The sequence below is a fragment of the Rhinopithecus bieti genome, unplaced genomic scaffold (assembly GCF_001698545.2).
Source record: "Rhinopithecus bieti isolate Rb0 unplaced genomic scaffold, ASM169854v2 scaffold_18477, whole genome shotgun sequence".
NCBI classification, from domain to species: Eukaryota; Metazoa; Chordata; class Mammalia; order Primates; family Cercopithecidae; genus Rhinopithecus; species Rhinopithecus bieti.
In genome coordinates this window covers 1,091,857-1,103,195 of record NW_016809209.1, presented here as the reverse complement: position 1 = coordinate 1,103,195, position 11,339 = coordinate 1,091,857, and the positions used below count along the sequence as shown (strand labels likewise).

At 57.1% G+C, this 11,339-nt stretch overlaps 1 protein-coding gene across 1 annotated transcript; it reads right to left on the bottom strand.

Annotated features, from left to right (window-relative positions):
* Window positions 1–4,868: 4,868 nt before the first annotated feature.
* On the bottom strand, window positions 4,869–10,900 carry TRAF4 (TNF receptor associated factor 4). Its single transcript, XM_017888898.1, is given in 10 exon segments — window positions 4,869–6,002; window positions 6,286–6,441; window positions 6,528–6,689; window positions 6,774–6,935; window positions 7,007–7,111; window positions 7,689–7,740; window positions 10,671–10,699; window positions 10,702–10,737; window positions 10,739–10,799; window positions 10,801–10,900. Coding segments are annotated over 10 exon segments (1,410 nt in total). The 5' UTR covers window positions 10,815–10,900; the 3' UTR covers window positions 4,869–5,369.
* Between the last annotated feature and the right edge of the window lie 439 nt (window positions 10,901–11,339).

Genomic DNA, 11,339 nt, shown 5'->3' with positions numbered 1-11,339 from the left:
GTCCCAGCTATTTAGGAGGCTGAAGTGGGAGGATTCCTCAAGCCTGGGAGTTTAAGACTGCAATGCCACTATCTGGGTGACAGGAGTGACCCCCAGCTCTACCATCCTGGCCAACATGGTGAAACCCCGTCTCTACTAAAAATACAAAAATTAGCCAGGTGTGGCAGTGGGTACCTGTAATCCCAGCTACCCAGGAGGTTGAGGCAGGAGAATCACTTGAACCTGGGAGTTGGAGGTTGCAGTGAGCCAAGATCATGCCACTGCACTCCAGCCTGGACGACAAGAGCAAAAGCTCCATCAAAAAAAAAAGAAAACAAAAATTGAGGTTTGGCGCAGTGGCTCACTTCTGTAATCCCAGCACTTTGGGAGGCTGAGGCCAGCCGGATCACCTAAGGTCAGGAGTTCAAGACCAGCCTGGCCAACATGGTGAAACCCTGTCTCTACTAAAAATACAAAAATAAGCCAGGTGTGGCAGCGGGTGCCTCTAGTCCCAGCTACTCAGGAGGCTGAGGCAGGAGAATCACTTGAACCTGGGAGGCAGAGGTTGCAGTGAGCCGAGATCGCGCCACTGCATTCCAGCCTGGATGACAAGAGCAAAAACTCCATCAAAAAAAAAAAAAAAGAAAATTGAGGCTTGGCGCGGTGGCTCACCTCTGTAATCACAGCACTTTGGGAGGCCGAGGCCAGCCAGATCACCTTAGGTCAGGAGTTCGAGACCAGCCTGGCCAACATGGTAAAACCTGTGTCTACTAAAAATACAGAAATTAGCCAGGTGTGGTGGCAGGGGCTAATCCCAGCTACTCGGGAGGCTGAGGCAGGAGAATCGCTTGTGAACCCGGGAGGCAGAGGTTACAGTGAGCTGAGATCGTGCCACTGCACTCCAGTCTGGGCAAAAAGGGTGAGACTCTGTCTCAAAAAAAAATAATAATTAAAATAAATTTATTGCACAAGATGCGGGATTCAGGGAGGCTAGAATCTGACCGTTGGTGGCTAGAGTCCACAGGTGGCTTCCTGAATGCTTACAGAGCTAGAGCACCCAGCCTTCTTGCGCACACCCTTTTCTGCACGGTAGTTTTGTTTGTTTGTTTGTTTTGAGATAGAGTCTTGCTCGGTGGCCCAGGCTGGAGTGCAGTGATGTGATCTCGGCTCACTGCAGGCTCCGCCTCCCGGGTTCACGCCATTCTGCCTCAGCCTCCCAGGTAGCTGGGACTACAGGCGCCAACCACCATGCCCGGCTATTTTTTTTTTTTTTAGTAGAGATGGGGTTTCACTGTGTTAGCCAGGATGGGGGTGCTTTTTTATTTCTTGAGACAGTCTCTCGCTCTGTCGCTCAGGCTGGCAGTGGCACGATCTTGGCTCACTGTAACCTCCACCTCCTGAGTTCAAGTGATTCTCCTGCCTCAGCCCCCTGAGAAGCTGGGACTACAGGTGTGTGCCACTACGCCCAGGTCATTTTTTTTTTTTTTTTTGGAGACAGAGTCTCGCTCTGTTGCCCAGGCTGGAGTGCAGTGGCACAGTCTCAGCTCACTGCAAGCTCCGCCTCCCAGGTTCACGCCATTCTCCTCAGCCTCCTGAATAGGTGGGACTACAGGCACCCGCCACCACGCCCAGCTAGTTTTTTTTTTTTTTTTTTTGAAGAATGAAGCTCGTCCGCTCGTCCGCCCCCAGGGTGGAGTGCAGTGGCACAATCTCGGCTCACTGCAACCTCCGCCTCCTGGGACTACAGGCGCTCACCACTACGCCCGGCTAATTTTTTGTATTTTTTAGTAGACACGGATTTCACTATGTTAACCAGGATGGTCTCGATCTCCTGACCTCGTAATCCGCCTGCCTCAGCCTCCCAAAGTGCTGGGATTACAGGCGTGAGCCACCGCGCCCAGCCTTTTGTTTTTTTTGTATTTTAGTAGAGACGGGATTTCACCATGTTAGCCAGGATGGTCTTGATCTCCTGACCTCGTGATCCACCTGTCTCGGCCTCCCAAAGTGCTGGGATTACAGGCGTGAGCCACCGCGACCAGGCAGTAATTTTTGTATTTTTAGTAGAGATGGGGTTTTGCCATGTTGGTCAGGCTGGTCTCAAACTCCTGACCTTGTGATCCACCCACCTCAGCCTCCCAAAGTGCTGGGGTTACAGGCGTGAGCCACTGTTCCCGGCCCAGGGTGCTCTTTTGTGAAAGTGTTTTGACTCCTTTATGCCTCATGCCACCTCTGTGAAAGAAAGCTGTCTTCTGCCTGTGTCAGATAAGATCTGCAGTCGGCCTAAAAGCATAGAGCTAGACAGTAAACTACAGCACTTCCTCCAGAGTGAATGATTCCTGGGATGAGGTAGATCCTTGGGGAGTGCAGCTCACACTTTCATTGCAGAACATGGCCTGAACTCTGCAAGTTATGACTAGCACTGAATGAGGGCCACGTGTGTGAGGCTTGCAGAGTATGGGGTTAACAGTTCCCATTGTTTGCACACAACTCTAGGAGGCACCATCTAGACTATGTGAATGTTACCCCCGGAATCATGCAGTGGCAGTGTTCTGGGCAGCAGAGGAGCCCAAGTTTGAGACAAGTGCCCAGCTTATTTATTTATTTAGAGACGGAGTCTCACCATGTTGCCCAGGCTGGAGTTTAGTGGCGCAGTCTCAGCTCACTGCAACCTCCACTTCCCAGGTTCAAGTGATTCTTCTGCCTCGGCCTCCCAAGTAGCTGGGACTACAAGTGTGCACCTCCACGCCTAGCTAATTTTTTTTTTTTGAGATGGAGTTTCGCTTTGTTGCCCAGGCTGGAGTGCGGTGGCGCGATCTCAGCTCACTGCAACCTCCACCTCCCAGGTTCAAGCAATTCTCCAATCTCACCCTCCCAAATAGGTGTGATTACAGGCACCCGCCACCAAGCCCAGCTAAGTTTTCTGCATTTTTAGTGGAGACTGTGTTTCACCACATTGGCCAGGCTGGTGTCAAACTCCTGACCTCAGGTGATCCGCTCGCCTCAGCCTCCCAAAGTGTTGGGATTACAGGCATGAGCCACCGTGCCCGGGTCCTTTTATTTTTTTGTAGATATGGGGCGTCTCCCCTTTGCTGCCCAGGCTGATCTCCAACTCTGTCTCCCAAAGTGCTGGGATTATAGGCGTCAGCCACTGTGCCCGGTCAGGTGTGTAGCTGGGATTCTGGAAGGGTGTTTCAGCCTGTTGCCTGAAAGCATTTATGCTGCTGGAGCCCGTGGTTGCCTCTACCAGTCTCCAGGCCATCACCATACCAAGAGGTTTATCTGGTGAAGAGGCCCAGCTCTAGTTTCTCAGCCAGGGCCCCACTTCTCCCTACATAAGTCAATTTGACGTTTTTGAAGACTGGGCTAGATGATGAGCTCCCCAGCCTGGCTCACTGAGGCTTTATCCTGTCACCCAATAAAGGCTTTTTATTTTTTTTTTTGAGACGGAGTCTCCCTCTGTTGCCAGGCTGGAGTGCAATGGAGCCATCTCCGCTCACTGCAACCTCCCCCTCCCGGGTTCAATCGATTCTCCGGCCTCAGCCTCCCGAGTAGCTGGGATTACAGGTGCATGCCACCACACCCAGCTAATTTTTTTTTGTATTTGTAGTAGAGATGAGGTTTTACCATGTTAGCCAGGATGGTCTCAATCTCCTGACCTCATGATCCGCCCACCTCGGCCTCCCAAAATGCTGGGATTACAGGTGTGAGTGAGCCACTATGCCCCGCCCAAGGCCTTTTTTTTTTTTTGAGACAGGGTCTGGCTCTGCCACACAGGCTGGAGTGCAGTAGCGCAATCTCAGCTCACTTTAACCTCTGCCTCCTGGGCTCAAGCCATCCTCTCACCTCAGCCTCCCGAGTAGCTACTCATATGCAGCAGAGACTGAGGTTTTTTGTTTTTTTTTTCAAAAAAATCCCCTCGGTCTCTGCGTGGGAAGAGAAAGAACTACAGCCCTTGAATCTTCCCTTACTAATGATTCTTGTACATAACAGCCTCTTCTCAGGGATAGGCAAGACAGTAAAGCACTGTGTACTGACCAGTTCATTTAATCTTTACAACAAATCTGGGAGGTGAGCCGGCTTTCACCAGTGAGGGTAATGGAGGACCTATGCAGCTCAGAAACTTGCCAAAAGCAAGCACAAGGACCCACACCTATTGCCAAAATTAGAGGAAGCTACGACTTCTAGGGACTACTGGAGTTTAAAACAGAATCCAGGCCCTGCCCGAACCCACGGAAGAATCATTAAGTCAGTCACTCCTTTTTCATCGGTGAAATGTAGATAATCACACGCACCCACTGAGGCCCGTTAAGAAAAGTCGATGAGAGACAGGAGAAAATCCAAGTGCCTTAAACATCTTGAAGGCCCCTTGCGCTCAACATCCAGTCCCCTGGATGCGGCTGGGGTTCGGAGTTAGAAAGCATTCACTAAGCACTTACTCTGGGACAAGAACATGCATTGCTTCATTAACTCTTCTCTAGAGCCCACAAAGCCAGTTATTGTGAAAAAAAGTATTTCACTTGACAGTTCTTTTCAGTGAAATAATAATGCACGTAAAGTGCTTAGCACTGTCAGTACCTATTATCATTAGACCAAGAAAGACCTGCCTAGGTCTGGTATGGCTGACCAGGGACTCCAGCCTTACGAAACATACAGGCCATACACCTCCCCCATTTCATCGCCAGAGGGCAGCGGCAGGGACCGTCTTCCACACAAAGCCCGATGCAGTTTCCCTGGCGTCCATCAGAGGGCGAGCCAGTAGGGCAGCTGGATCTTGGGGCCGGGGCCAGACCCAGGCAGCGGCCCTTCTCTGACTGGTCCTTTCTTTGCCTTCAGTTTGGTTGAGCCTCCCAGGGCCCTAACCAACCCAGGTAAGTCAGGCTGGAAGCAAATTAATAAATACAATTCCAGGTTTATTAAAAGCAGGGCTCCCCGCTGTGCCCTCCTAGCACTAAGGAAATAAATAACCAGAGGGGGGCACAGCTAGGGAAAGGGGGAAAAAAATCAGATCTCAAGACAGACTCTTGGTACTACCCCTTCTCCATCCCCAACTCCCACCCCCCTATGGCTCTTGGGACATAGCACCTGAGCAGGCACCTCAGTCCGGGTATTGTGTTACCGGCACCAAGGCAAGTCTGCCCTACCCAAGAAGGGAGACAGGCCCTAGGGTCACTTGTTTCCAGCCCTTGATGACCCCAAGACCTGTTCCCCCCAGGGGCCAGGGCTGAAGCACCAATTGGAGGCACCTGAGGGTGGTGGTTGGGGGAGGGAGAATGGGGTAGCAGAACCTAGGCAGCAGAAGCAGCTGACGGGGGTCCGGCCCCTCTCCAAGTTCAGCCAGTGCCCGACTGAGGTCATGCTCCATGGTCCTTTCCCTCAAACCCTGCCTGCACTCAGCTAAGGATCTTCCGGGGCAGTTCAACAGCAGCACGGATGAAGACTGCATCATCCCGCACATAGTTTCGCTTTCGAATGTCCTGGTGGGAGATGAACTTGGGATAACCAAAGCCCAGAGAACTCTCATCCAGGGAGCCCCGCCACGTGCCCGGCTTCTGGAAATTCTTCCAGTTTGGGTCAGGGTGGAAGGTCTCAGTGACGTGCTGTGGTTTAGCCAGCCCAGGGTCGCTCTGATCCAGCAGGGAGAAGGTGACACGGCGGGCAAAGGGCCACTCAAGGAGATTGTCAAAGGCACCAGGCAGCACACGAATGTACAGTGAGAGGTGTGTGCCCTCGCCACTGCCATTGCCATTGAGGAATGCAGACACCTGTAGCTTGTAACCATACTTATGTGTGTAGAAGGCAGGGCTGAAGCACTCAAAGTTGGGCTTGGCCTTGGCCTCCTGTAGCCGCCGTCCATAGCTGCCAATCTTCCAGATGAGCACACCATCACTGCCCACTGATAGCTCCTCCAGCTCTCGCCGAAGCTCCTGCAGCTCCTGCCGTTGCCGGCTTACCAGGGCACACATCATGGCCAGATGTGGCTTCACACTCTCCTCCACATGCCGTGCCATTGCCAGCTTAGGGCACTGTTGACAAAGCCCCAGGCCATGGGGGAAGGAAGAAGAGTTATCAGTAGGGGAAGGTCCAGAAAAGAGAGAAGAGAGTGGGTACAGGGTAGCAGGCACCCAGCTCTATGTGAGGAAGACAGAGGGTGTTAGGAAGAGGCTGGAGCTGGCCAGCAGAGGGAAGGACTGAGGGTTTCACAGCAGCACAGCAGGGACCACCAAGGCCTAAATGGCATCAGGAAGCTGAGCCTCTGTCTAGGGCTTCAAGAGTAAAAGGGGGCTGACAGGAGAAGGGGCATCTCACCCTGTGCTTGCAGCCGGAGTCTTTGAATGGGCAGAGCACCAGGGCAGTGCTACAGCTGTCCTTCAGATGGCCTGGCAGGTCCTCCCGGGCCACAGTGCCCACACCACACTGGTTGGGGCAGGGAACAGGCAGCCTTGGGCACTGGTACTGGTGGCTCTGGGGCCACAGAGGCAGAGAGGCAGGAGTCAATATCTGACTTCCTGTCATCTGCCCTGCAGCCCACAGCTCAGGAAGGGCCTCACCTGGATGGTGTCAAAGACGAACTCCTTGGTGCAGTAGGTGCAGGGCTGAGTGCGCTTGGGGCACTCAGAGGTGGCATGCTGGGCCAGCAGCCGCCGCATCATGCGGGCACCACATTTATTCTCACAGTAGACACTCTCCTGGGGGCACATACCCTCATGGCTCTGTGGAAATGTCAGAGGTGCTGAGTTAAGAGAGGCCTAGGCCATCAGGTACCCCTCCTCCACATTCAGCCAGACCCCACCCACCTCATAGGCCTCCCCACTGAAGTCACAGCCACAAAACTCGCACTTGAGGCGCCGCTTGGGGCAGTCGTGCTGCAAGTGCGCAGGTAGATCACGGCGGCTCAGTTTCATGGGGCAGCGATTAGGGCAGGGAACGACGTTGAAGCTGCAGGTATTCAGGTGGCCCTGGTGGGAAGGGCTGCAATGAGTGCCTGCCAAGGGCGAGGTGGTGTCAGCCCCTCACATCAGAGCCTCACCTGTAGATGGCGTAGTGGCCCACTCCAGCGGCAGCCCTCCTCACTGTGGATGCAGCGGATAGGCAGGCCCAATACTTGTACTTCCAGCTCCGGGTCTGGGTAGATCTGGGGGTGAGGATAGGGGAACCGGCCGGGATCAGAGCTGACTGCAGTGCCCAGGTCCCACCTCCAGCCCCAACTGGGCTGGCTCTACCTTGGAGCCTCTAATAGCCTCTTTCGGGCTCTTTGCCCCTTGGAGTCCAGGAATAAAGGGTATAGCAGGCAGCGTCTGCTCCGATGCTGGGTCCTCACATGCCTGCACAGGACGCTGTCTTTGAAGGGGCAGGCAAGCAGCCTGCTCAATCCCAGGCTGTCCCTGGGGCTCTGCTTCCTTCCCCCTGGTGGAGGGATACTGGCCCTCAGCCACAGGTCTGGCTCGCCACCGGAAGGGGAGGGAGCACTTCTTGCGGGCACAGAGCAGCTCTGTGCACCCCTACAGGCTGGGCATTGTGCCTGCCCTGCAGGGCAAACACGGGCCTCATTTGCAAACTGGCCTGGTGGGAGGGAACAGGCTACCTTTGTGGGGGCGCACCATCCCAAGGCTTTTGGTTGACACTGGCCCTGAGCCCAGTGGCTGCCAGCAGCTCTGGCCTCCAAGGGCAACAGACTGTGCTTGGACTTCTTCCTGGCAGTGTGGACTCACCTTGGCATAGTCCAGAGGAAGCTGGTCCTCAGGGCACTTGAAGACGCCTTCACTGAAATGGGGGAGGGGCAGGGTCAAGGCTTCTCATTAGAGGCAAGGGAGGCCTGGCCCCACCCCCTCCACCAAGGCAGCCTCCCTTCCTCACCAGACCGGTTCCCAACCAGCCCAGGTGAGACAAAAGGGCAAGCAGAGGCCTGAGGGGTCTACTTCCCCAGGATCCCAGAAGACCCTAGCCCCTGTCCTGGGAAGGGGAATCTTGGCCTAGAGGAGGCACAGACAGCTGCCTCAGTCAGGACTTGGCCAACAGGTGGCAGCTGGCACCCCCTCCCCCAGGATGGCAGCTGGACTGGGGAAGGAACACGCTGCACAGTCACCCCCTCCCCCTAGGTTAGTTTTCACTGGCTGGGTTGAAAGCTAATGGGGGAGGGGAGGAACAGGGATGGGCTGAGATTAAGTGCCAGGGCTGCCCAGTCCCCAGGAAGGTCCTCTGCCAAGAACCAGGGCAAAGATCAGCTTGCGGCCACCTTACCCTGCCCTGCTCCTTTGAGGGTGTGTCTCCCACAGAAAAGGGGAGGAAAGGCATGCTCCCTGGCACCTGTTTACACTTCCACCCGGCCCTTGCCACCTGCCTCTGAGAAGGGGTGGAATGCCCCCATTTTACAGATGAAACAAAGAGACTTACAGGTGAAGCAGTACCTGGCTATGTGTGTCTGACTCCACAGCTCAGACAGGCTCTACTATACCACACACACGAGGAAGAGAAGCTGGGGCAAGGGAAAATGTCCAGCAAGCATAGCTATGACTCTGGGCACTGCTCAGGGGCTTCTGAAGCCTGGTGACCGTCCCCTCCTGCTAGCTGCCCGCCTTCTCCTGCACCAAACCCCACCCGGCTGTCAGCACCCAAGGAGCCTGTTGGCATGCTTCTGTCAACATGCCCTTGCTGACCCCAGCCAGGGCCAGTCACACATGCCTGGCATGGCTCAGGGAGAGCAAGGGCTCACCCAGCAGGACTCAGGGCCCTGGGGCAGGGCATTCCTGGCAGGTCTGAGTCAGGTAGGTGGAAGGCAGGCAGGCAGCAAGGCGGAACCACAGCCCACATGGGAGCCCAGTTCTAGAGGCACTCTCCAGGACCTGGGCAGTCCATGCCCCAACTGCCCCAAGAATTTCTAGCACCCACCTCCTCCCCTTGACCCCACTACCAATGGCCATACTTCAACGCCAAGGACAATACAAGAGCAGGCACTGAAGGGGTGTGTCTGCCCACAGGGCAACCAGCCTTCCTGGGCCAACCTAACAGCTCAGGCAGGAGTGGGGAAAGAGGTGTGGGTCCAGGGGGAGGGGGTCCACTTGGCTGCTTCAGGAATGTGCTGACTTAGTGGTTTTGGAGAAAGGGAGGGAATGGAGGCAAGTCCCTAGGCTTCAGACAGCTTAGCCTGCAGCTTGGGGCCCAGTCAGGGCTGTGGACACCCTCGCTTGTGCTTGTACCGTGGCGGATGAGGAGCACCTCTCTCCTCTTCAGAAGCCTCAGTAGCACAGCTCAGGCGCTGGGGGATGGGAGAGAAGCAGGGCAGAGGCTGCTCCAGGCTGTGCAGTGGAGGCCCAGGCCCAGGGAAGAAGACAGGATGGGGGGAGGGGGTGTGGGAGTGGGAGAGGAAGAGGGGATTTCCGTGAGGGGGAGGGGCAGAGGGGGGCCAAGAAGGTGGTGGAAGGAATCGGGCCTGACAGCCCCCTCCCCCGCTCCTTCCCCGCGGCAGTCAGGGTGGGTCTGCTGTGGAGGGGTGGGAGGGATCAGCTGGCCTCATCTGGAACCCAGAGGGCCGGGGAAGAGCAGTGGCGGAGACAATGGGGCTGTGTCTGTAGGAGAGTAAATGTGTACACTGCCGGGGGGGAGGGGGTAGTCCTGCAGCCTGTGCGGGAGCATATGTGAGGGCAGGAGCCGGCCCAGGCTGTGAGGAACAGAAGACAAAGGGCCTGCTCAGACTTCCGCCAGTAGGAGCTACGGAGGACAGAGCGAGGGAGGGAGGCACGGAAAGAGGGAGCACTGGGGGCGCGCGCCCCAGAGGTACTCTCCCTGCCAGGCCCTTGATCCCCTCGGCCCAGCAAACAGCCAGGCAGTGTGGCTGACCCGGCCTTCCCCTGCGCTCTGGGGCCATGACCTCCGAAGAGTCGGGGCTCCTTCACCCTGCCTCCCACACCCAGGCCTGAGTGGTCCCCTGCGTGGGCAGGAGAGATTCAAGACACCACAGGGCGCCCAGAAACTTGATGGATTCCCAAGAGCCCAGGGCTGACCTGTGTCCTGAGGGGGCAGCGGGAGTGCAGTAACGATACGAGTGCGTCCCCCTTCTTCACGAGTTATGGACCACCCGCCTTACTCCAGCCCCCGGGAGAGAGGGGAGCTGCCTAGAGGGTCCTTCTTCGGGGGAAGATTCAGTCCTTCCTCCATTGTGTGATCATAAGCAGCCCAGGGTTAAATCCTAGTTAAGCCTTTAAGTAACTGTGTGACCCTGGGCAAGTCGCAGTCTTTCTTTTAATCTCGTCTCATCATCTGTGAAATGGGAGAACAATAGCTACCGTTCTCTAAACGTTCGAAGAATCACAAGAGGTTAGATGGGTGAAATCTCCGGAGACTCAAAGTGCTGCGCGGGAGCGGGTTTTGTCCTCTTTCCCCAGGATACAAAGTTCAAGGCTGAGGCCGCGCCGGATCTCAGGTGAGGGGGAAGGGCCTCTTCCCCTCCCCACCCCGCGGGAAGGCGCCGAGGTCTTCCGCCCCAGGCCGGGCAGGTGGGACCCGCCCGGACCCCTCGGATTCCTGCGGGGAGCCTCCCTCGGGGCGTGACGTCACCCCTCCCCGTGACGTCACGGGGCGCCCCTGAGGTCACAGGGTCGCAGCGCAGACAAAGGCCCAGCGTGCCCCGGGCCCGAGCCCCTCCCCAGGCGGCGCCCCCGCCCCGCCCCGCTGGCCCCTGCTCCCGCGGCCCGCACCTGAGGAACTCCTGCAGGCCAGGTGTCGCAGAAAACGGTGGCCGCAGGTGGAAACCTGCACAGGCTCCGCGCATGGGCTTCCGCCACAGTGGGCACAGCAGCCGTCGCTTGGGCTTCTCAGGAACTTTAGTCGAAACCAGGCATGGCGGCGAGCGGCCGGCACGGGCGAGCGGGCCGACACGCGGCGGCCCCACAGCCGGCGCCTCGCTGGAGCCGCGCTCCCGCTCCGGGCGGCGCCGACTGCTGGTCCGCCGGCGGGCTCGCTGTGAAACTCGCCCGCCCGGAAGAGGGGCGGGGCCGCGGCCGCGCGGGTCCTAATGCGCGCCCACGCCGGCCCCGCCCACCCCGCGTGTAGGTCTTTGGGTCTGGTCACCGCCAGTCCCCTCGCCCACCCACCGGAGCAGGGGCTTTCTTTCCCTCTGGGGGAGGAGAAGAGCGTGTATCCCGCTTTCTCGGGCCAGGGGGAGTGTGAGTTGGAAAGGGACCAGGCCGCGTTTACAAAGGTTTATCTTTTCCAGAGGCAGCAGCTCGGCCTCCCGGGGCCGTGAGCCGCCCCAGGAAACGGGGCCGCCAGCTTCCAGGTGCTAGGCAGCCGAACCTGGCAACCAAGCCTCCGGGGAGCCCAGCTGGGGCGGGAGGCTGGACTGGCGCTGCCGGGCCAGAGGAACC